Source organism: Tyto alba, unplaced genomic scaffold (assembly GCF_018691265.1).
Source record: "Tyto alba isolate M040663 unplaced genomic scaffold, T.alba_DEE_v4.0 Super-Scaffold_33, whole genome shotgun sequence".
In the NCBI taxonomy this organism is placed as follows: domain Eukaryota; kingdom Metazoa; phylum Chordata; class Aves; order Strigiformes; family Tytonidae; genus Tyto; species Tyto alba.
The window spans coordinates 12,668,379-12,695,085 of NW_024881308.1; the positions used below are offsets into that span (position 1 = coordinate 12,668,379).

A 26,707-nucleotide genomic window follows, 5' to 3' on the forward strand; every position below is an offset into this window, starting at 1 on the left:
ATCCTCAGAGGTTTTCAAAATCAGACTGGATAAAACCCTGAGCAACCTCATCTGACCTCAGTGCTAACTCTGCTTTGAGCAGGTGTCTGGACTAGAGACCTCCTGAGGTCTCTGACCTTAATTATTCCGTGCTTCTATATTAACATTTATTAATGTAAATTCTTAAATTAAAAACCATGATACAAATAGATAATGGGAATGTGGTTCCAGAAAATCAAAATTGTATTATTTCTCGGGTGCTGAGAGCTTCCATTTGCAAATCTCAAATTTATTTCTAATACTTTGGGTACTTATTGTAAGTTTTAAGTGCATTGTCCAATGTTTTTTACACTGTACTGAACTTTAATTCCTAGCTAAGAAATTAAAGATGAATCAATTTAATTGAAAACTGAAGTCATTACTGTCTGTACAATGTCTGTATATAAGATTTGTGATATTCTTAATTGCTAACCTTCCCAGTCCAGCAGTTGAAAATGTTTACTTTATTTTGCTACTTCAAGATTCCTACTTGTTTTGTTTCCCCTCCCTTACAGACACATGAGCATACGGCAGATAACCTTTGAAATGGAGGCACAGAAGCAGCCTGGTTTTACAGTTGCACTATCAGATCAGCCAGTTCCAACCTCTTCTCTTCAGCCTGCACAGGGTTCTTCAGATCTCAGCCAAGGCAGTGTGACTCCTCAACAGGAACAAGCACTGTCCCAACCTGTTTATCTGAAAGCCCTAACCATACCACTGTACCAGCCTGTCCAGGCAGGATGCTTTCAGCCAAACAGTCAGTTAGTGACTGGCAGGAGCTGTGTAAATCTAGACAGCAGTAACATACCTCTAATCCTGAATCCACTTGTTCCTCCAGAAGGCACAGATCAGCCTCAGTCAGTTTTTCAGAAACAACTTGGGCAAACTCTAACATTGAACATAGTGAGCACTTTACCAGTTTTATCATCACCAAATTCTTGTGTAAATGCATCTACTGGAAGCCCAGGAAAATCAAAAAAAGCTGGGAAATATGTCTGCAAACACTGTGGACGAGATTGCTTGAAGCCAAGTGTCCTTGAGAAACATATTCGCTCTCACACAGGAGAGAGGCCCTTTCCATGCACCACTTGTGGTATTGCATTTAAAACTCAAAGCAATTTGTACAAACACAGAAGAACTCAAACACATGTCAACAATACCAGACTGCCCTCTGACTCTGACAGCGGTGGCATATTGGAGCAAAATGAGAAATCAACAGAGAGCATCACCTCACATCAAGGCAGCAAACTGCTTAGTAGCACCTGTGAAGGCAGGGGGATACAGGTGAAATACATGATTTCAGAGACCAGTGCTGTAACAGATGCTAAGAAAATTCTTAATGACCTTTCACTGCCAGCCACAAGCAATTCATCATTTGCTTCAGAAAATCAAGAAACGATGACTCAGTCCTTTAGTTCAAAGGTTAATCAGGGGATTCCTGAAAGAGAACCTCAAAGTTTATCATCTCCAGGAGCTTTGCCAAATGGTCAGTGCCAGAGAAAGAAGATACAGGAGCAAAGGACTCCAACTGCCAATAAGCACATTCAGTTGCAAAGGCAGCAAACAAACTCTTTGGAAAAACAGTGGGATTACAAGCCATTTGACTGCAAACTAAAGAAGTGTGAGAGCACTGACTCAGGGTATCTGTCACGCTCTGATAGTACAGAACAGCAGCTGGCATCATCCAGCCCATTGCACAGTCTCTATGAACACAGCACAGAACTGGAAAATGAAACTGCCTTCAGCAGCCTAAGGTGTACCCCCGGAAGCGGTGCAAAGCTAGATGCAGCTGAGAAAGCTACAGCCTCGATGCTAGAGAAAAAGAGGCTGGAAGAACACATTTCAAAACTTATTTCTCATAACAAAAGTGTGATGGATGATACCCATTTAGACAATGTTAGGCCCAGAAAAACTGTCCTTTCCAAACAGGGAAGCATTGATCTGCCAATGCCTTATACATACAAAGACTCCTTCCATTTCGACATCAGAACTTGTGATGTAAATAGGAAGAAGAATCTTTCCCTTTGCTCAGCAAAATCTACCTTTGCACCCCTAGAAAAATGCAAGCCAATGTTTTTTCATTCAGTTCCCACCCAGTTCTCCACAACGATAGATAATGTGCCTGTTACACGAAGCAACTCTTTACCCTTTGTGGAGGGCACAAGACTGGTACATGACAAAGCAGGTTGCTCAAAACCACTTTCTCTTACTAAGCAGTCAGTAAATACAGGCACTACTAGTTTGCTGCCTAGCAACAGTCTTGCTGCAAATTCAGTGGATTTTCCTAATAGCCATCCCCGAGCTCTAGTCAGACAAACAGCAGTGGATGACTTGCCACTAAGTAATGTGGTTGATCACCCTCCTCCGTCAGAGGAGTTGCAAGGGAGTAAAAAGCTTGGGGCTGGAGAAGTAATCAGTGCTAAAAATAAGAAACAAAATCAAAGGAAGTTAAAGATGTTCTCTCAAGAAAAATGGCAAATGTATGGAGATGAAACATTTAAGAAAATCTACCAAAAAATGAAAAGCAGTCAAAATGCCAAGAAAATTAAACAAAGGGGGAATAAGATTTCAGATATTACAAGCTTCACGCCTGATTCAAAGGAATCAGTCAGCAGTACTGAAATTACTGAGGAAAGAGATGGCAGGAGGCCTGTAAATGACTGTCTTTCCTCCCTTGTGACAACAGGTTTAAACACTGGTAAATCAGAAACCTGTATTAATGGTAATCATATTCTACAGAATGTGTCCTCCGAGGAAACTGCAGACACTGTGACCTACCTAATGGAGACATCACATTCAGTAAACACTGGTGCACATACTGTAATGAGCAAAACTTCCCAGGACCTCAGTGGCAGTGACACAGATAAATACACAGCTGGCAACAGCACATTACTAGCTCTAAGCAGTTTGAGCATTTTGAAGCCTGAGCTCACATGTCAGCTGAACACTAACAGAAGGAATGATGACTGCTTGCCAGTACAGAGTAGCAAATGGGAAAAACCATGCCTTGGGAAAGAATCCAGTACATTTAAGTCAGATTGTAAAAACACTTCAAATAATTATGGAAATTATAGCAGGAGCCAGGAAACTGGCCAGCATGCCCTGAAGCCCCCATGGGTCCATTGCAACAATGACAAGGAAGCTGCAGGGAAACCCCAGAATTTACCATCAGAAAGAAAAAAGCTGAAATTTGAAGCAGAGAAGACACAAAACATTATTTCAAAGTCCTGCCCTAGTCCCTGTAGTGAAAACAAAGCAGCAAATGAAGCAGAGAGAGTCAACTGCACTAGTGCTCCGTGTCTTTCCACAACACCAGTGAAATTCTCTAGTAAAGCAGAGGAACAAAAGTTAAGCACAGGAATTAATGAATCCACTGGAGGTACTGATAATGTGGAGTATATGAAAACCATCAAACTCCCCCCAAAAGCTCTTAATTATAGTGATGTTAACCTTCTTCAAAATTCAGCAGGTATCTCAAAAGCTTCATTTGTGGGATTTTTAGGGTCTGAATTAAGGGGAAGCGATTGCAACTCTTTTGCCTTGCACAATGTAACAGATAAAAATGTCAAAACATGTCTTGTGAAAACAGGAGCAAAAGTACCACTTCTCAGTGACAATGCTGTTGATGTGTCTTCTAAAAGTCATCATCTGCAATCTGGTCATTTAACTCCAGTCCCACAACAAACTGCCTTTTCTCCAAAATATATCCTTAAACTGCCGCGAGACAAGAGAGCCTCAGATTTGTCACTTTTGCTTAGATCAGAACAGCAGATTACACCTTGCACATCTGTGACAGACACCTTAACCAAGCCCCCCTGCTCTTCCAACAGCGGATCACTCCATTCGCATTCCAACGATGTATTTTGGTCCCCTTTAAAATTTGAAGTGAGACAAAAGGCCAGCAAAGGAGAGCTACGATGGAACGTACATGCAAACTGGAAAACTCCAGTATTTTGTTCACCAGTCAATTCAGAAACAATGAATATCTTAACCACAGCAGATAACACCTTTTATAACCAAAACTTCAGGCAGCATGATAGTGTAAGAGATGCTTGGAAAAACAAACAGAACAAAAATAAATTAAATTATCAAAGGCAAACAGAAGAGAAGTGGATGAGCATAACTACTTCCTCTACACAAACCCCAAAGAAGAAAATATGCTTTACTTCTATGTATACAAGTGGGTTTTTCATATCAGCTGACATCAAAGAAGAGAGAAAGGTTTTACATCATTTTTGCTCAGGAAGTGATTCTTTGATAATGACGTCAGCTTCTAGCAAGGGTGCAGAGCCAACAGGCATGGGGCGGGACAGAGGTGGAAGCCCATGCAGTCTTAAGGACATTTCACCAACACTGCAGGATACGCAGCGTTCTCAGAGCTCAAAAGACAACCCCACTTATTTTTGTCAACCTTTTGGCACTTTTTATTGCCACACTCTCACCACTCACTGTAAAGAATTCCCAGTGATACCCCACAATAATCTGACTTGCTATTCTGGAAGTTTAACAGTACAAAGCACGAAGAGCACCTTCCCATCACTAAATGCTGAACCTCGATTAACTTGGTGTTGTTTAACAAGAAGCCTTCCTCTGCCTGCTGAGCAGAAGGGGAATGCAGACTCTGCTTATTCCTCCATGCACACCTGTGACAAGGAATTTAGAAATGAGTGCACACTGTCAAAATATGATATTTCTATTTTCAAAATGAAAAATATTAGCAAGACTGTGGCATATGGCTTAACAAACAGGAGTTTAAAACCACTGGTTTCATCCTTTTCTAAAGGACAACAGACGCAGGAGGTAATATTAATAATCCTATTTCCTTTCTCAGGATGATGTAATTAGCTGACACACATCACCACCACCCCCCTCATTAGAAAAAGAAAACAATTATTGAAAGTATATTTATGGACATGTACACACATTTGTCAATACAGAATTTACAATTTATGTTTTTATAAATTACATATTAATTTGATGCATGAAAAATACATACTTTTGTGTGAATATTTAAATTTCTTTCACTTGAGAATTTCAGTAGGAATGCTATCTAGCGAGGAGAGTGTGTTTCTATTTCTTGATATTTCCCCTAACGAGTATATTTTATATTCTTCTATAACAGCATGTGTATTTCACTGTTTCAGTTTTAAATGAATATTTTAATTAGAGTAGGACTTAAGTAGACCATTAATGTCAAGACTTTATTATACTTGGAGATACTTGGAGTCAAAGACAGACTGTGTATTAGATCTCTTATCATTTAGATACACTGAAATGTCAACAAAACCAAACTGCATTAACACCCTGTAAAGTGTTTGAAGCTTGAAAGCTTTTCTTTTCTGGATAAGTGAAGACAGACTCATCTATCTGTACAGATCCTAGAACAGCTCTGTAAGACTAAGCTTACTTTTTATATAGGAAGAAGAATACAAAAGAACATACACTAATTCTATATAGATCCACAAAAGCAGTGAGTTTTTTTAATTTTATTTTTTAAATGTAGCTGGACAAAGTGATTAGAAAAATCTACCACGCAAATTCCAGGAAAAATTCATAATTGTACTATTTAACTATTATGCTATTCAGTGCTACTTAAAAAGAGCACAGATATCCAATCTCTCAATTAATGTATTTCACAATTTTCATGTACTTCATTTTTTTTCCAATATTCTCAACAGTTAAGCTCAGCAGCTCCTGGTGGTGCTTTCAAAAATATTTCAGAGCAAAAGAAGAAACCATTAGTTTGCAAAAAGGGAAAACTCTCAACAAATAAACTCAAGAGGAGTCACAAACAGAAAAAGATCAAAGTCACCCCAAAATGGTAAGGAATATGGTTTTCAGCTTCCCTAGATACAGACATAATTTTGCTAAAATGCGTGTAAAAAGTCCACAGAACATAGAAAGTCATGCCCAAAATTCAGCCTTACCAAAATGGGGGGGAAGAATATCTCTGAAAGAGCTATTCCCACATTGCAGCAGTTCCACAAAGGCAAACTACAATAAATATCAATATGTTGTTTACTATTAGGAACAGACTTTTCGAAGCAAAACAGAGATATACCAAAAAAAGATGATGATTGGTCAGTTGACTCTCACTATGCTTTAGAAATTATTTTTATTTGTCAAAATGTCAGCGTCTACTTTTGTTTGAAGGGAACCAAAATACTTCAGTTTTTAATCCTGTTACAGCTAAAAGCAGTGTGCGAGACCCTTTTGTCCTCAGAAGATCTATATCCTGAACTTGTATTCACAAGAGAATACAGAAGAATAAATATCAAGTTCTAACACAAACTAACAAAATCATCTGTAGTTTAAAGGATCACTTGGTTTAAATAAAAAGCAGGAAGAATTTGAGTATAAAACTATCAAAGGCACATTGTATCAATCAGCACAGTTTCTCTGTATTTAATGGGAGTTCATATCAGTGGAAGATTTAGCCTCTAATCTTTCAAGAGCGGGGCAGCAGAATGTCTGATGAATTGCTTCAATAAGAAACACATATTGTGTGCATACATCCCTCTTATTTTATTTCATGACCAAAATCAGACAGAGTGACTCCCTTGTGGACAAATCAGTGTCAGTAACTTAATCACTGCGTCTAGTTTGGCAAACAGCACTGCAATTTTGAAGGATCATATGAACAAAAACAGAAGACTCAGGTCTGTGTTATCCAGCCTAGTGACATTCTTCTAGGACTTTTTTCTGGGTTGGTCTTTGGGTGTTTTTTTTGTTTTGTTTTGTTTTGTGGTGGTGTTTTTTTTTTTTTCCCTGATGATCACAGAGTTTATTTATTTGGCTATATCAAAATAGTACAGGGTCCTGAATGCTCAGGTCATATATATTAGTTAGCTAACTGGCCAAAATGTTAATCATGAAATGTGAAATATTTTTCTAATACACCAAACACCTGAATAAGCATAGTGTTTTAGATTTACTTCTTACTCTGTGTATAGTGACTGATTCTATCAATATAGGAATGGGACCTTCCAATGTACTTTAGTACCAATCATTAAGTTACTGAAAGATCTACAAGAGTAGAAAACAAAGCAGAGCTGGATTATTCAGTATGAGTTCTCTAAATAACTGAAATACTTGTTGTTCATTAGTAATGATGAATAGGTAGCATGTAAGAAGTGAAAAGTAAAAAAGCCAACAACTATGCAGTCTCAGGTGATTCCTGTGCAAGTCAAGTCTTTATGAAGTATGTCGTTTTAAAATTCCAGATATAGGAAAAAGGCTCTGTTATTCCTGAATCCTTTTCTCTTAGCCAACCAAGGATTTACTGAATCCTACTGGGGACAAATTTAATAAAATTATTATGGGTCTCTTGCGTAAAATGCAGATTTTTATTTGAGTCGCCATAAATGAACATCAACTTCAATTGAACATCAATTTCTATTGGACTTAAATTTACCTGATAATGTGCTATTACTCTAATCTGGCTGCTTTTATATCACACATGTTTGTTTACCATTTCAATGCCATGGCAATGCAGGTACAGAGGGAGGCATGTACATGGATATGCTCAGTTGAAAATTAACCGACTAAGCAAGCGGCACTGTTTTCCAAATAGAACGCTGGATGCTTTGAAAAAGGGCTATTCATCACAACCCTGTAAATTTAATAAGAAGTGCCATTTGCCTCAATCAAAGGTACAAGGTAAGTATTTTGAATGCTTTTTAATGTATTGAATGCTTATTTTTTAAGAGAATGACCATTATCAGTATCTCTGATATGCACCTGTTCCACATGGAACTGTAAAAACTTTTGTCCTTCAGTATGTTCTGAGTAAAAATACAATCTCACACATTTTCAGAACTGAACACGCAATGATTTTCACACACATACTTACATATGTGAATTTGACAATTAGAAGGACATTTTTAAAAGAAATAACTCCAGGCAGTAAGTCAGCTTCATTGGGGGCCCAACTTAAATGTCTCTATGCAAACGCATGTAGCACAGGGAATAAACAAGAGGAGCTAGAAACGTGCACACGCCTGCAGAGCTCGAGACATGGTGGGATGGCTCTTATGACTGAAGGGTTGGGATGGAAGGACACAGGCTCTTTAGGAAGGACAGGCAGGGGAGGAAGGATGTCAGTGACCAGCTGGAGTGCAGGGAGCTCTGCCAGGGGATGGGTGAGGAGCCAACTGTGAGTTTATGGGTCAGGATTAAAGGGAGGGCAGGGACAAGAGACATTACAGAGGGGGTCTGCTACAGGCCACCCCACCAGGAAGACTGAATGGATGAAGGCCTCTACAGACAGATAGGAGCAGCCTCATGTTCACAAGCCCTGGTACTCATGCGGGACTTCAACCACCCCAGTATCTGTTGGAGGGACAACACAGCAGGGCATAAGCAATCCAGGAGGTTCTTGGAATGCACTGATGATAACTTCCTTCTGCAAGTGACAGAGAAGCCAATGAGGAGAGGTGCTATGCTGGACCTTGTTCTCACAAACAAGGAGGGGCTGGTGGGGAATGTGAAGCTCAAGGGCAGCCTTGCTACGGTGACCATTGAATGGTGGAGTTCAAGATCCTTAGGGCAGCAAGGAGGTCGCACAGCAAGCTTGCTACCCTGGACTTCAGGAGAGCAGACTTTGACCTCTTCTGGGATCTGCTTTGCAGAGTAGCATGGGATAAAGCCCTGGAGGGAAGAAGGGCCCAAGGAAGTATCTTTAAGGATCACCTCCTTCAAGCTCAGGAGTGATGCATCCTGACAAAGAGGAAGTCAGGAAAAATGCCAGGAGGCCTGCATGGATGAACAAGGAGCTTCTGGACAAGCTCAAAGACAAAAAGGAAGCCTGCAGAGGGTGCAAGCAAGGACAGGTAGTCTGGAAGGGATACAGGGAAACTATCCAAGCAGCCAGTGATCAGGTTAGGAAAGATAAAGACTTGATAGAATTAAATCTGGCCAGGGATGTCAAGAGCAACAAGAAAAGCTTGTATGAAAAACCGGTGTGTTGGTGATAAAAGAAAGACTAGGGAGAATGTGGGCCCTGTCTAGAAGGAAATGGGAAACCTGGATACCCAGGATACAGGGAAGACTGAGGTACTCAATGACCTTTTTGTGTCAGTCTTCACCAGAAAGCGCTCTTCTAGCCACACCACCCAGGACACAGAAGGCAAAGGCAGGGACTGGGAGAATGAAGAACCACCTACTCTACGAGCAGATCAGGTTACAGACTGCCTAAGGAACCTGAAGGTGCACAGGTCCATGGGAACTGATGAGATGCATCCATGGGACTTGAGGGAACTGGTGGATGAAGGGGCTAAGCCACTATCCATCATATTTGAGAAGTCATGGCAGTCTGGTGAAGTTCCCCCTGACTGGAAAAGAGGAAACACAACCCCCATTTTTAAAAAGGGAAAAAGGAAGAGCTGGGGAGCTACAGGCCAGTCAGTCTCACCTCTGTGCCCAGCAAGATCATGGAGCAGATCCTCCTGGAAACTCTGCTAGGGCATGTGGAAAATAAGGAGGTGATTGGTGACAGCCAACACGGCTTCATGAAGGGCAAATCGTGCCTGATGAATTTGGTGGCTTTCTACAACAGATGGTTACAGCGCTGCTGGATAAGGGAAGAGTAACTAACATCATCTACCTGGACTTGTGCGAAGTGTTTGACACTGTCTCACATGGCATCATTGTCTCTAAATTGGAGAGACATGGATTTGATGGATGGACCACTCGGTGGATAAGGAATTGGCTGGATGGTCACACTCAAAGAGTTGCAGTCAATGGGTCAGTGTCCAAGTGGAGAGCAGTGATGAGTGCTGTTCCTCAGGGGTTGGTGTTGGGCCCAGCGCTGTTTAACATCTTTGTTGGTGACATGGACAGTGGGATTGAATGTACCCTCAGCAAGATCACTGATGACACCAAGCTGTGTGGTGCGGTGACACGCTGGAGGGCAGGGATGCCATCCAGAGGGACCTGGGCAGGCTGGAGAGGTGGGCCCATGTAAACCTTATGGAGTTCAACAAGGCCAAGTGCAAGGTCCTGCCCATGGGTCAGGGCAATCCCAAACACAAATCCCGGCTGGGCGAGGAAAGGATTGAGAGCAGCCCTGCAGAGAACTTGGGGTTATGGGTTGAAGAGAACTCAACATGACCTGGCAATGCACACCTGCAGCCCAGAAAGCCACCCGTGCCCTGGGCTGCAGCCAGAGCAGGGGGGGCAGCAGGGCCAGGGAGGGGATTCTCCCCCTCTGCTCCGCTCTGGGGAGACCCCCCTGCAGTGCTGGGGCCAGCTCGGGGGCCCCCAACAGCAGAAGGACACAGAGCTGCTCGAGTGGGGCCAGAGGAGGCCACGGAGATGCTGGGGGGGCTGGAGCAGCTCCCCTGGGGGGCCGGGCTGAGAGAATTGGGGGGGTTCAGCCTGGAGAAGAGAAGGCTCCGGGGAGCCCTTCGAGCAGCCTCCCAGGGCTTAAAGGGGGGACAGGAGAGGGGGGGAGGGACTCTGGGTCAGGGAGTGCAATGATAGGACAAGGGGTAACGGTTTTAAACTGAAAGAGGGTAGACTTAGATGAGATGTAAGTCAGAAATTCTTCCCTATGAGTGTGGCGAGACCCTGGCCCAGGGTGCCCAGAGCAGCTGTGGCTGCCCCCTCCCTGGAAGTGTTCAAGGCCAGGTTGGACAGGGCTTGGAGCAGCCTGGACTGGGGGAGGGGGACCCTGCCCGTGGCAGGGAGGCTAGAACTAAGTGATCATTAAAGTCCCTTCCAACACAAACCCTTCTATGATTCTATAACTCAAAATAACCTTCTAGTAGAAGCCTAAACACTTTCACGATGGATCTTTAGCATTTACTGAAACAAGATTGTATGATTGCAGTGTGTAATGATTTTGCTGTGTTGACTTACTTTCAATGTTTCAGTGACCACTACCCCCATTTAATTACTGGTATTAATGCAAATAATGTCTATGCCACAACCATTTTGGAAGCAGGGATAATACCTTGTGTTTGTTCATAACAGATATGAATAGCTATTACTTTGATGGACAGTAATGACCAATAAAAAAACCAACCAACCAACCAAAACAAAACAAAAAAAACAACCCAACCAAACACAAGTAAATGGGAAAATGTATCAGGCTTAGAATAATAATTTACAAGAAATAGTAAAAACATAGAAGGTAGTTCAGTGATATGATGAGAAATTCAGTCAGTTCTAGCACATGGGGGAGTAAAAATCAAAGTAAAAGTTTCTTCAACCTCTTTTCAATAGACAATTACCTACACCAGCAAAAAGACACATCTTGTTCCACCTCAGACAAGGCACTTTGCAGAAGGAAAAAAGAAGGAAAGAATAACTCAGGAATATCTTCCCGTACTGGAAGTCCAAACCATGTTAAACAAAAAGACAAAATGGATAAAGATGTAGGTATTGTACCTTAATTCATGTGTTACATTTTATTAAAAGAAAAAAAAAGAGATATTGGCAATGAAAACTTGAATTATATTAATCTGTTTTAAAGTTCAAGTTGAGACTACTTTGTTTCACAGATTTTGTTTAAAAATGTGTTAAAGTTATTTTTGGGGTCAAAATATAATGAAAACTTACTAATGTTAGAATTATCTTTTTTACAAGAACAATTAAACTTGCATCAATTGAAAAGGATATTTCTCGTGCTTGCTGCCAGAGGATCAATTAGCACTGATGTTGGAGGTGCCAGAAAATGTAGCACAAAATATCCTGAGACAGAGACAGTGAGCTTGAAACTAGAAAGGTGGGGAGGGTAGTAATGGCCATGTAGCGGTGGGAAGAATATGCATCCAGTGTCACAACTGAATTTCTTTAGCCCTTTGTGGAAGCCAGTGCTGCTGTGGTTTCAATGCTACTGCTAGCTGCATTAGCTAGAAGGGCCCTTAGACACATCTGCACGTGCTGCAAACAATGCTGTTGTGTTGTCAGCACAGTTTCTGGGAGTATTCTATGCTTATCCTAATTATACTTTTCCCTAGACTTCCTCTGGCCACACTTGAAGAAAAAAGCTACTGAGCCAGACTGCTGTTAGGTAGCGTGAGCACCGGTTCTTCATGTAGCATAAGGAGTATCATATTTAGGAATCTAATCCTTAAAATGTTTTTTTACCAAGTAATTTTATTTCCTATGCATATTTCACCACCTCAGACATTGTAATACTTCTTACAGATTCATCACAAACCTTTCCTTCTACATTGCACAAACATTGTTACAATATGTATATTAAAATATCTTAATGAAAAGAACATCATCCTAGATAGTACATAAGAATGCAGCTTGAACCCCCTAACCCCTATCATCCATAAATTATTAGCATGGTCTGTCACCTACCCAAGAAAAAAAAAACTTAAGGAAAAAATGCATCTTTTGCTACACCTCCTCCACACACTGCGAGGAAAAAGAAGTTTTCTCATCAAAAAAGGGATGAGTAACTTGGTCTGCAGTAATGAAAAAAAAAAAAAAAGTGCAAACATAATCACAGTTGTATAAATAAAGGTTGACATTATGCTTAATTACTCAGTTGATATGAGTTATAGCAGAAGTAAATGTTTTCTACTGCTACAGTCAACTTAATTATCATTGCACTTTTATGAAGCATGGAATTGCTCTGAACTGAAAATTTTAAATGTAAACATTTTTTTCTACAGGACATTTCTGGACAAATCAGGGAACACACAAGAACAAACTTCTCTTTTCAGAACATTACAGCTCCTCTGGAAATATCTATGACAGCTCATTCCTTTTCATCCACAGTTAATACAGCCATGCAGCAAGTCAGCAGTGGTGTGGAAATCTGTTCAGTGGCACAACCACTTGTGCTTCAGCAATCAGTCCCAGGGGAGTCACAGCCAAACATTCAGAGTGACTCAGTGGCATCTTCCTTCTGGTCCGGCCCTTCTGATTTTACAAATACAGGCACAGGTGATCAACTTGACAGCACAAACTCAGAGACTACTGGTCCTCTTTCCTTACATCTAGAATCAAGCCAGGAAAACATACTAAATGTAGAGTCAGAGAGTCAAAGATTTGGTACCATAGACCCGGTGATCCAGGCCTCAGGAAGGGTGAAACCTCCAACTGAAGAAAACACATATTCATCTCCAAAAGAAAACTCAACTCCCAGTTCCCAGCCTGGATGTTCACATTTATTCAGATCAAAAGCAGAGTCTCTTCCTGAGTCGTTCACAAGGGCTAAATTACCCAGTATAGAATACACAGAGCAAGCAAACTTTTCTCAAAAAATCCTTGATCTTCACAGAAGTGCAGACAAGAATGGAACCCAGCTGCAGTCAAATAGCTATGGAAAGCCACACGGAACAGCTACTACTACCTTTAAAAAGCCCCTGATTACTCTCAGGTCCACTGAGTTCAAGACTTACTCTGCAACACCTTCCAAGATACACAAAAAGAGAGGTTTAGAGATGATGAAGAAGCAAACCAGAGTTGAGTATGATGACACTAGCAGTGATGATGAAGATAGGCTTGTTATAGAAATATAGCAAACAGGCTACTAAGAAGATGTTTGTATGATGGCGCATTACAGAAGGAAATACCACAGATGTCTGACCTGTACTTCTGAAGCACCTTAAAATCAGAAAAGCCATTCCTCTGTGCAGTAGGCAGCATTCTCTTCTGAAGTGTCTTTCAAGGACTCAAACTTTTTACAAAAAGCTTATTTGAAGCAAAGAGGGAGCTGGCATCACACATTTAAATGCAAGTGGTAAACCTGTGTTTATGAGGGGTTTCCAGCATTAACATTCTTACCAGTCATATGTAATTCCCACAAGTGCTAGCTGCCGGTGGTTGTATTACTAAAAGGCTGCAGCATATTTATTTACTACTAACAATACAATAGCAGCGGCTTCCTCAGTATATGAGCTAAGATTTCCTGGAAGGATATGGATATTCTATATACTCTTTTCTTGTAGTCACTGCCATCTGTACTGGGAGTGATACACTGGCATTAAGGGGAAAATCTGTTCCCTAAGTATCCGTGATACTGGAAGAGTCTGGAAAAATGCTGATGTTTTTCCATGTTGCACAAATGTCAATGCTTCTTTGTGACAAATGACACAAGCATGCTTTGCTTTGTGTTTTGTGCCTTTTATGCCAAGATCTACTCAAATATTCTTGATTTTTAGTTGGAGAATATGGGTGTTAGCTATTGATATTTCCTTGTGGTAAAATTTCTGACAAGGACTTTCTCATTATATTCATCACATTGTGCTCCAGCCGATGTAATCTAGAATGTTTAATTTTTATCGTAACCTTAAGTTTAACTGCAATGATGCTATTTTATGGAGAGTAAAGAAGCTATATGTCATAGCTTGTTCTCTTTTTTTAACGAAGTTTTGTGCCACGAACCCTAAAATTTACTGGTTTCTATGTGAATAAATAATTCAATATTTTAAATTGACAAAGTGTATTCACTTGCTTCATCAGACTGATGAATGTTCCACTTCTACATTATAGTCAAGTTCTATACTTGAAATTCTTTCTGCTGCTCTTATACTGTGAATCATACATAGGGTTTTATGGATACATAATACACGGGATATTTGGAATTGCTTTTACTTTAATCATGCACAGGTAAGCTTATATAAATCATACTAACAAAGAAATCTAGCATATTACATGAGAAAAATAAACGTATATGTGCAAAAAGATGCCAAAACAGCTAACATAAAACAAGTGCCAAGTCCCATGCAATTCCTATGTTTTCAGATGTCTTATAAACATGACAAGACTTGAGGTTGTCCATACAGAGCCTCACCTTTAGCCTAAAGTTATGTTCATAAATTTATTATTGATACAGAAAACAAAAATAGTCATCAAAATATTACTCCAATTCCTAATTCTAATGTGCAAAAAAAAAAAAAAAATTAGGGAAAAACATCTACTCTTTTGAAATAAGGGAAGAACCATGAAAGATATTTTTTCCTCTCTAAAAATGTTACAATATTACACCAATTACACCAATAACTAGTGTCAGAAATACAAGGAAAAAATCTAGGAACATCAGCTTAGGGGATGATGCATTTTTATTCTCCTGCTTGACTGCTCATTTAGCAAGTTCTGGGGTTTTATAACGATAGTATTACTACTGATCTGTTGGGTTGTGATCAGAATTTGCTCAGACATACAGTGAACTAGTGTGTTCTTTTGCTACACTTTATTGTAGAGCTCTTAAACCCCAGTTTTACCTCCACACACCACACAATGACAGGATAAGGTGAAGCAATAGCCTCCTTAACTTGGGAAGCTTGGTATGCAGAGCTCACCAGGCATGGACGTATAGTTGAAGAACGAATGACATCAACAACGGTGGATTGCAAGGCACTGCAAATTGCTTATTTTGTTGACTGAGATACGGTACAAAAAATACTATTTTGTTTAGAAGCATACAGCTGAAAAGAATGATACAGCTGTAGATTGGTTTTATATTATTTTTTTTCTTTACACTGTTAAATTATTTTATCTTAATAAAAATGAAACATGAAGATCTTAGTACATGCACTACCATTATATTTCAAGCATATTAACATCTAATGATTTTTAAGAGCAACTATCCTAAATTTCTTCATCTACCTCAAACCTTAGCAGAACTAACATGTTACTCAGGAAACTTCTGAGTGAGATTATTAGCAAGAAAAATGTTGATAACATCACTAATATGACAAGTTTCACTAGGTTTGGTATTACAAGGACAAGAAAGATTCATGAGAAAACTGTCTTGAAACCTTTCTTGCTCTGTTCAGTATTTTTGTTCCAAGACAAACTGGAGAGGTATTTGGATAAATCCCAAGTGCAAAGAATTTAAATAGCATGAATTCAAGGAATTACACTAATATAATGCCAGTTTGGGAGAGAAAGAGGAAAAGAAGAGGGAAGAGGGAGGTGTAGGAGAAGCCATCAATAGTGCCACAATATTGAACCATTCAAAGTTTTGGAACTTTTTTCTGATGGAATCACTCAAAGTTGCAGCTGGATTCTGAATCTGTAGAAAAAGCAGGAGAAAAATACAATGCTGACAGAGATCCACAAGTCTCAGTGTTCCCAGCAACACCGTTGGCCAAGCTTTATTAAAGGCTGTATGACTGCTGTCACACAGGTACTTGTATGAATATGTTTATTAGATAATCATACTAACAAAACCATATGCCTGGTTTCAGCTGATTTAGCTTCAGATCTTTTTCCATCTTAATTTTCAAACTCTCTACATATCTTTGTTAATAGCAGTATGGATGATAAGAAAGTTTTTTTTAAATTTTTAATCCGAATTTTCAATTCTGTGCCATTCCATTAAAAAATTTGACAAAGCAAAATTTCAAATGTTTCAAAGTTCTGCAAAGTCTCTTTAAAAATGTATAGTCTTTTAGAGCTGATGGAAAATTTCCACACCTATTAAATCTATCTGATCCAGCTGTAAACAAAAGCTTTGACAAGCACCTTTAGAAAGCACAGTAGAAGAAAGCTGTTGCATCAAACCACACCAGCAGCCTCTACAGCAACTATAGTCACCTCTTGCTTGTGCAAGAGTTTTATTATTATAATTTATAGACATGTAATGAATATCCTGTATAAGTTTTTTTGCATAATGTTTGTGGTTAAATGATGTGTTTTAAAGTGGAATTTCTAGATCAGTAATTTAGAAATATTCTAATAACAGATTCAACATTTCTATGCAAAGAGATACCATCCTGTGTATATTTTACAGCATTAAAAATATAGAAATTTCTTTGTCATACTGCAGCTGTAGCTGGAAGAAAAATGGAACAATTTTAAGCTATCTGAGAAAGTACATTTTAAACTCTATTTCCTGACAGAAGTAATCCTTGATATTTTAGATCAGTATGCAGTATAAAAACTTGACCTAACATTAGAGTTGAAAACCAAAAATCATAGTTCTTTAAAAGCACCAATAGATCTATGGCGGCATTTTTAACAGTATCCCTAAAGAAGGTAGTGACGCTAGCACAAATCTTTTCAGCCATAACAACCCTTAGAGAAGTAAGGTCTGAATCGTGTAGATCACTGTGTGAAGACTGTGAGAAATGTTCTTGTTCTAAGTTAGGGAACTCAAGTAGTTGCATATCCAAATCCAGCTGGCCATATGGCAAACAGCATATTTTGGCTTTCCAGAAGATGGGGTATTGACAGAAGAACATACAAGGCTATACAGGCAAATTATTCTCTACCTTTTACACAGCAAAAGTGTCAGCCGTGCAGGGATGTATTTAATTAAGTCGGAAGAAGCTGAACATCAAAGCCACATGAGGGCACCAGGCACAGAGAAAAATCTGTGTTTCTTTATCCTTCAAAGTCAGCAGCAGTTCTGATGGATCATTGCTTTGCTAGAAGCAATCTGAAATTCCTCTGAACATGCAGGCACCTCATCAACTTTTTTCTATCGAAGGAAGCAAATTAATAAGGAATGCCAATTACTGATAAGATCTATCTTTCACATCTACATCTACTAAAATAGACTGTAAATAAGTGGATGTTTCAGATTTTCCCTCTTTAGATGTGAAAAAAATATTTCTTATTGTTTCAAACTTTTATATTTGATCTTATTAATTATTGATACTTCAATGATCTGCCTGGCAAACCCCAACTCATACACAAGGATGGATGAGAGCGGTGCAAACCAACCAGAGCAAGCCCAGAGATCAACAAATATAAAGGTATGCCTTGGATACATAATTGATGAGAAAAGATAAGAGCTGGCTAGCTGTCAGAAGAAAAAATTAAGGTAATATGCACAAAAAAGTTCAGTACAGGAATGTGGGAAGACTATCACAATCACCTGTCTTCCACATCTGTTCTGGGAGGATATGATGGGCTTAATTTGCAGTATATAAACTGATAGTATGAAAATCTTCCTATTTAAGGAGTAACTAGGCATGTAACAAGTAACCCAGGGAGATTATAGACTCTTCATCACTTGGGAACTTCAGTAACAGTTAGGGCAACTATTTCTTATTATAGGTATAGTAGTTTGGAAGAGACTTTCTTTCCAGCCTTAATTTTTATTCATAAATTCTTATTTGTCAATGGCTTCCCCAAAACACAATGCCTAAAATATTTAGGACTTCTGTGGCTGCACACGCACCACTGATACACAGAGAGAGCGATAACTACACACATTTGGATTGCATTACTTACAATGTATATCTGGTTTTGTATGTTGCCTATGTTTTATTTACACAACCAAATTTGTTCCTATTCGTGAGTGTTTATATTATAATAATTTTCATGCAGTTAAGTAGCTTTGTTAAACCATTACTTTTACCTTAAGTATTTGTGTGGAATTATGGCTGCAGATTAAGACTCCTGTCCTGTATTTTTCATTTACCATCAGCATTCCACAAACGTCACATAGATGAAAAGGTCAATGTTATTTTTTTTAGACTTTAAAATACTGTGAGATTTTAATAGCATCTTTAAAGTGTCCTGATGGAACTGGATAAATGTCACATAGAAGCATGTAATGTAAAATCTGTGTCTTCCAGGGAACTGTAATGTTACCAAATCTTGGTTATAAGCCGTTCTCTTAAGTTTAAGCAGTACTTAAATATAAAAAAGCAGGGTTTTTTCTCACAGTTAAAGTCAGTGTACCTATTGACTACTCGTGCAAACTGCCCAAATATGTATTTATGTAATTCTTGAGTTTAGAAGAACTACAAGAGCTGGTTAAACAAGGGATGGACTTACTTGAACATATTTGTGGGTGCTTCGAAAAGTAGGCAAAAAGGATTCTTGTGCCATGGGTGTATGGGCTATTTTGGTTTTAAAAACCCCCACTATATAAGTCTCATTATCAGTCCCTAATGACTCTTGGGGTTTAAAAAACAAAACAAGGTGATCCTAATACAGTCAATTAGTTAATCCATAATCCAGTTTTTTAAGCATCATAAGTTTTGTGTATATGCATTTGTAGCATGTTTTTGTTTCACTGATTGACAAAACAAGCAATTCTAAGTACGACATCGGATATAATACTAGGAGTACGTACTTAATCCAGCAATGATTGGAAGTGTTTCAGAGCAATCTATTTCAGATACATTAGACTGATTCTTTTCAAAGATTCTTATGCCATTAACAAACCGAGCAGTTGGATGAAAGCCGTGGGAGCTGCATTTCATAAGCAACTGTGGTCTTGTTGTCCAGATGTCTCTGAATGCTACTTAGGTTCAGTAGTACTGCTGATGAGGTCAGTCATTCTAGACAAACGTAGACGGCTAAGCCTTCCTGGAGCCAGGCTTCAATGTATCTTTCTGAATCACACTTAACCTCTGCAAAGCAAAGCCTCTTACACATTACAGAGGTATTCATGGGGCAAAATTAAGGTCACATCAACAGCCCCCTCCCCTCTTTTTACACTGATAGGGCTACAGCCAATGTTTATATCTAAAAATCTTTCTATGATTTATCATTCTTTATTATATGTATCATATTCATATTTTTCTTGAAAACATCCTTCTCATTTCACTGCACATTCTCAAAACTTTTTGCCTCAAATACACAGCTGCGAGTATGACAGGGTCATTTAGATGAGCTGCTGTTGTCCTCTCTCCTCTGTAAAAGGGAGCCATTACAGAAGCTTCCCCCTCTCCATCAAAATGGTTAATGCAAAATGAAAAGAACAGAATTTATTTCTGTAGCATGCTTTGGCAGCAACCTAGGTTAGCAACTAAATAGGGAAAAGGGAATCAGGGTTGTTCCTACCTATGTTAGGAAACAACAGTCTGAGAAAAGGAATACTTTCCTGGGAAGCTACACCAGGGCTCTAATGCTTAGCTTGAGTCTCAAAACCTGTATGTACAAATGCAATTACGAGATTGGCACAACTACCAATTTAGATAGCTATGTGCACATACACGTTTATGTGTGTTGGCTGGAAGGAGGAACAGGGAAAATTACACCTCCTAAAAAGTAATTTGACCATTAACTGTGCAATGCCTCTTAACGTTCCCATTGCTTACAGAGAATAACCTGCATTGAGCTCCTCAAATGGAAGGCAGTACAGGCGTAAAATACATCATCACAGCCTCTGAGCTAAACAGTGGTTTTTATTCTAACTAATCCCCCTTATGAAGTTTTGCATAACTTTGTTGATTCTAATTCTGGGTTATGCTAGCTCCAAATGGAGCAAATATTCAAAAGGGAAATGATACGAAGGTCTCAGACCTCAAATCACTAGTTGTCCAAAAGCAAGAAAGTAAATATAGCTAAGTAAAGCATAAAAAATCTGCCTCATCCTGTGCAATATTATAAAGCTTAAGAGATTATATAAAAAGGATTTACAAACTTTGATTTAAAAATAAGAACAAAAGCAAAATGGTCATTATTACATGTTTGATATGAAACCCACACAATTTATTTTTTATTTGTACCAGATGTGGATAGTCAGATGTGAACCGTTGGACAATAGTCAGAGAAGTGGAATTAGGGAAATATCCATAATTAATAATATGCCTGCAGAAACATGTTCTGTGCTTCAAAATGAATTCAGGTGCTGTTAGAACTGGGAGAACATCCGTACCCTGAAGATGTTGACAAATTTGAAGATATTCCAAGCAGAGAAAAAAAACTGATTAGGGAAATAGATTACTTATGATTACTTAAAAGATTATCATTTACTTAAAAGATTAAAGGAACCAATCTGCTCTCACTTACCTACTGTGGCCCAACTAAATTCAGTGATTATGTATCAGTATAATCAGGAGAAAAGCCTGACTGAAACATATGATATGAAGAATTTGCTTAGAAATGCTCAGAGGAAGAATTCCCTTTAGGAAGGAAAGGAATTGGTAAAGTATTTCAGGGAAACAATAGGTCCTGTAATAAGATTTAAACTGAAAAGAAGGAAGATACAGCCAGAGAATGTTCCACTGCAGTTACATCTACTAAATGACTCCTGTGGGATATTTAATGTGAAGCTAAAACACAGCCACTCACTGTACAAACTAATTATACACAGGAGGTTGCCAGAAAATGTGATCAAGCAGTTCTTCTCTTAGATGTCCCTGTCATTCATAGATTCAGACACAATGTCTACATTCATTGTTTCTATGCCTGCATCCACTATCTCTCTCCACTTTAATTCACATTTTAGTGACTAATGCATTATGAAAATATATCCAAGCTGGATCAGTTACTAAAATGTAATTGCATTGCCTTTATGTGCTAAGCCTACCAGAGGTTCCACTCTGTATTCATCAAGAACACACTGTGTAAGAACAGCTCCTCAAAAAAAAAAAAAAAAACAAAAAAAACCAAACCACCACCATTCTTGGTTTAATAACAATAACACTGAAAAAAAAAAAAAGGGTCCAGAAGGAAAACAATGTTACCACTTACCTTTGCCTTCTGGGTAATATGATCAAAGAGAGTTTCTTAGATAGATCTGAAAATACATATATTTGATTTTGGAAGCCACAACAATGCTTGCCAGTATTTTAATTTACTAACCACTAGGCAAAGAGATTCAGAGCATGTGCACTTATGCCCAAAATGCATGAAAATTCTCCAAGTGAGAATCCAGATAGAAATACAGAAGGCACAAAAATGTTTGCAAACATTTATATTACTATAATTTTCAGGGTTAACGATTGGAAATTTTGACTCATTGTAAAAAGTACCTTGGTAGCAATCACTTAAACATGTTGTTCAGGATTAAAAATATCTGCCAAATCTCTGAAATGAGTCCCAGTCCAGATGGGCGACTATGTTCTTGACTGTATTTTTCCTCTTTCAACTTCCAGATCTTCCCCTTAAGATTCCTTCCTCCAGTCTTACAAATAAAATATCTGCGTAGAGATAACAGCTTTTAGACAGTGACTAAGTCAAATCTACATTAGTGTGATGAAACTCATGAAACAAATGTGACTGTCTCACTATATTTCTTAGTAGATGAACATTCAAGATCCACATTCTGGTGGTAGTTTCTGTAGGCAGAATAAAATCCTTCATGAGGAGACAAGTGGACTAGATTACTCTTATTTGCTTAGATGTTATTTATTTCATAGAATCATTCTGGTTGGAAGGCACCCAAGGGCTTTGCCCAGTCAGATTTTGAAAATCTCTATGAATGAAGAGTCAAGAATCATTTTGAGAAACTTGCTCCAATGCATAATTATACTCAGAATTATTCCTCTCCCCTCTCTCTCTCTCCCCCTTTTATATGCAGCTGGAATCTCCTGTTTTAACTTATGATTATTCTGTCTCATTGTCCCAACATGCAGCTCAGTGAAGAGTCTGGTCCTATCTAGTTGGTAACTGCCTCAGAGCTACTGGCATGCTGGGATTCAAACCAAAGATATCTTCTTTTCTCCAGGGTGAATGCTGTCTCACCATCACCTCACTGATCATGGGCTTCAGCCTCCAGATCATCCTGGTGGCCCTGCAATAAACTTGCACATGTTTACTGTCTCTATTGTATTGGGGAGCCTAAAATGGGACACAGTAATCAGGGTGGTGGGGTCTAATGAGGGCTGAGTAAAGGGAGATAATCACTTCCCTCAGTCTACTGGTTATGTTCCTCTTGACACAGCCCAGGATACTGCTGGCTCATGTTTAGCCCACCAGAACTTCTGATCCTGTTCAGAAGAGCTGCTATCCATCCATCCATCCATCCATCCATCCATCCATCCATCCATCCATCCATCCATCCATCCATCCATCCATCCTCTGAATGAGGTCAGTCCATCTCAGGTAAAGTACTTTGCATTTGTCCTTGCTGAATTTAATAAGATTGGTGTTGGTCTATTCCTACAGGCTATCTAGGTTGTTCTAAACAGTAACACTACCTTCACATGTACTGACTGCTCCCTCCAATTTGGCATCAGGCAAATTTAGTCAAGCTGCATTCCATTTCCTTCTCCGGGTCATCAATAAAGATATTAAACAGGTTATTACACATATAGGTTCAAGAACAGATTCTCAGGAACTTCACTGGTAACTGGACCCCAGGTACAGTATCAACTATTGAATGGTACCCTCTGAGCCCAACAGTCCAACCATTTTTTTGCACCTAACTAGTATTTCACCTGTCTACACTAACATCCCAAGTTGGACACAAAGATGCCATGGGAGACCATGTCAAAAGTCTTGCTAAAGCTGAAGTAGACAATATCTGCTGCAATCCCCTCCTCCACAGGTGTAGCCATTTCATCAGAGAAGGCAATGAATCCACGCTGACTATTCTCAGCTGTGACCCTCTTCATGTGTCCAGGAATTTCTTTAGGAAATGGATGAAGTTCACATGCCGAGCAAGAGACATGCTTTACTCATCTAAAAGTTGTAGAACTTCTATTGTTTAAGTGGAACAAAGAAAATGGGTAGCAAGTTAGCTTGATGCTACCTATATAGGAGCATCAATATTCCATGAATAGGAATTCAAAAGCACACTGTTCATTTTACTTCTCGTTCAGCTCAGCTGGAACAAAGTTAAACTAATACCGAACGTTTTAAAAAAATACATGTCTTAGTCTACACACAAAGCACATGTCCCATGACAAGTTACTTGAGCCATTCAGATGACTGTGCTGCACATCTTTGCAACTCTATGTTTATGGCTTCAGAAATCAATAGAAATCTTAAGCCAAAAAAAAAGTAACAAAAAAAAAATCTCATCTTTAGCATAGCAAAGAATCCACCAAAAATTAAATGGAATTTAATTTGTCTCGTAAGATCTAGATGTGACAAATTTCAGAACAATGAGATATGAAACATTTAGAAGTCAGTACTCAAAATAGCATTTCTGATGGAAAGATTCCAGATTGGACTATAGCAACAGTAACTATGTTGCAGTAAGGCTGTGTCTAAAAAAGCCACTGAGATACACAAAGAGAGAGAGCCATTTCTTCACGCTTCCTCACATGCATATTTCCACCACCCTTGATCCCATGCTGCGTGACAATAAGAAAAAGAGTACTTGAGTCAACAGAAAACTATTTAGTTGACTATCCCTAAGCTCTTTACATAGCTTTTATTACTTTAAATATCTTTGCCCTCTGAAAAGTTAAATTCATTCTACATTCTTCTGGGAAGACTTGGCTAGCGTTCCAACAGGCAGTTAACTTGGATGTTCAATTCCCTCTTTTTAAGTATGTCAGATAATTTTGTTGAAAAAAATAAAATGCTTAAATTACGCATGAATGGATCTTCCAGTTATTTCCCATAATCTACGTAATTGATAACACACTAGCAAGCTACATGCCTTGTTTCAAACATCTTCTGAAAAGAAACCCCAAAAAGGCAGTTATGTGCAATAGTTATTTAACTAGTGCCCCACTTTAAAAAAAATAGTCTTTTTAATATATGCACACCAGTGGCAGAACATGTTTATAGCTTGCTCTTCTTTTGTCTCACTATATGCATTCTACTACTCTAAAATCTGCAATTTGCTATTTTAATAAAGTGGTTTCATTGGAGACAGACAAGACACATATTACTGAAAACAAACATAAAATTTAGTGAGTTTTTCTCAACTAGTCTGTTCACAGCCAGTACTGTGTCTTCTGGGAGAGCTTTTCAGCAACTTGTGGATGTCTCACTACTTTTCCATTTCAGTCCACTGTTCTCACTTCCCTTGGCTCCATTTCTATGCTGGTTTTGTCCATTTATATGCTGGGTGGAGATTCCTACCTGCTTTTGGGTTCAGGAAGAACTAAGCTGGCTCTGTCCAAACTCTCTTAACTCAGGTTAATACTAGAAACATGGAAGATCAGAACAGACATACCAAGTTGGCTTGAAGTAAAACAATTCAGAGTCTATTCATGCTTATGGGGAGCTGCACCTAAGACAGTAAGCCCTGTTGAGAAGCCCTGGAACTTCCACCTGTGATGAAAAAGGGAATTACAAAGCATTTAATGAATAGCTGTGTCATCAGACTACTTCCAGCATATCCTTGAGGACTGGTTTCAATGCAATATTTCAAGCCTGAGTACATTTCCCGTCTACTCAGAAAATCTCTAATTCACCAAGTCCATCTGCACTTGCCAAGTTAACATACTTGAGAGAACTGAAGAAAAAGCAGCAAGGGGCCCCAGTCAGGTAGAGTTTTAATTCATTTGTTGGTTGTTTCCAAAGTCAAACGGGTGTGGCGGGAAACGGCTAGGCTGTGGGTCATTGTGGAAAAAATACCAGAGGAAGGATAGCAAGAGCTATTTGCCAGAACACAACTCTGTTATTCAAGCAACCAAAGAGAGAAAGCATCACACTGGAGTAAGAGGAATTCAGGACAGGAAATGAAGCACAAGAATGCAACAACAATGGCATGCTGAAGGGAGACTGGATGTAGCTACAGAGCAAAGTTCAGATAGAAAAACTTCTTATTCAGCCATGGATATAGTTTAGTGAGTTAATACTGAAGAGCTACATTTTTTAGGGAAGAGAGCATCAAAGAGACCTCTTTTTGCTATGAAAGATGGCAAAGGCTCAGGGGATTAGCTGATGAGCAGGTCCTGAAACCAGCAGAGATAACAGCCTGAAAATGGGCACGGGAGCAAGATCAGCAGCAAATAAAGGAAAGCCATGAACATGAACTAGGAATAACATTGCCCAGGCACATGGGAAAGTGTAGGTTTGTGAAGCCTCTCAGCGGCTGTACAAGCAGTGTCAGGAGAAGACTCAGACCATGGCGATATCAGACCAACAAGACCTTCCTCTGCCTCCCAGAGATCTGAATGGCATATATTAGTAGCCATTTGCATGCAGCACCTAAGAGGTGCCTTACAGAACTGAAATGTATTCACAGGTACTTTCCCTTCCTCCGCCAAGTGAAAAATCAAAATTATGCACTGGAGGGAGAATTAACATCATTTGGAAGACGAAGTCTTCATAGAATAGCACAACTTAAAACAGACCACAGGACTTCATTAAACACACTCAACTTCAAAAAACAAAAATAATACAGAAAGCAGTGAATTGCTCCAAGGGTTCTTAAGCCTACAAGTCTTATTTTTGTGGGAGAACACTAGCTATTCTGCAAAAAAGCAGAAATATAAAGAAGTCCTAAAAGCAATGAAATCCTAATTGTCCTTTATCAGACTAAAAGGATTTCAATTCTTCCACTAAATTAATCCGGTCATAAGATTAATTCAGAAAAGATTATACTTTACCAGTGATGGTCTGCAGGACTGTATGATTCTCACAAACATAAATGTAGCCAATGAAAATAAGACTTGTTCTTCCACTCAAAGCTACAGATCTGATCATAATTCAGGCTGTTTGTAGAGTTGATATGTTCTGCTATGTTTTAGATTAAAGTGAACCTGAATGTAGCCGACTTACAAAATTGAACATTACTTGCAAATCATGATTTAGTGAAAACTGCTGTTTTCAAGTTTTCTAATTCCGTTTTGCCAACATAGTGAATTCAGACTAATATTTTCCTCTAAGCACTGTCTGAAGTAGGTATGAGATGGAAACAAATGTATATGGAATGATTTTTAGATAGGAAGTACGTGTTTTTCTGCGTAACCAATAATTACTTTAATGGATCTCATCTCTCTGGGATTGCACAGACATCCTGCCTTCCTGAAAAGATCTCAATGTTCTGGCAAGGTGTAACTAGCTAATATCTTCACTTTACCAGTGTAACTTAGGCTTCACCAGTTTAGGTGGCACATTTACAGTAAATTTTATGTACTCTGCCTAATTTCTATTACATTCACATTATACAAAAATGAGATGCTTT

The 26,707-nt window shown here is 38.9% G+C and overlaps 1 protein-coding gene across 6 annotated transcripts in view; it reads left to right on the plus strand.

Annotated features, from left to right (window-relative positions):
- ZNF831 (zinc finger protein 831) overlaps positions 1-14,494 on the plus strand; it is a 56,760-nt gene extending 42,266 nt beyond the window's left edge. For 5 of the 6 annotated variants that reach the window (XM_033010425.2, XM_033010427.2, XM_033010428.2 and 2 more), the window contains 5 exons: positions 534-4,818; positions 5,697-5,839; positions 7,514-7,677; positions 11,245-11,396; positions 12,651-14,494. In XM_033010425.2, coding sequence (XP_032866316.2) covers positions 538-4,818; positions 5,697-5,839; positions 7,514-7,677; positions 11,245-11,396; positions 12,651-13,502 — 5,592 coding nt within the window. In that variant the 5' untranslated portion in view covers positions 534-537 and the 3' untranslated portion in view covers positions 13,503-14,494. Of the gene's footprint in view, positions 1-533; positions 4,819-5,696; positions 5,840-7,513; positions 7,678-11,244; positions 11,401-12,650 lie in introns of all 6 variants that reach the window. The other variant, XM_033010432.2, reaches the window with a different exon arrangement.
- Positions 14,495-26,707: the final 12,213 nt, after the last annotated feature.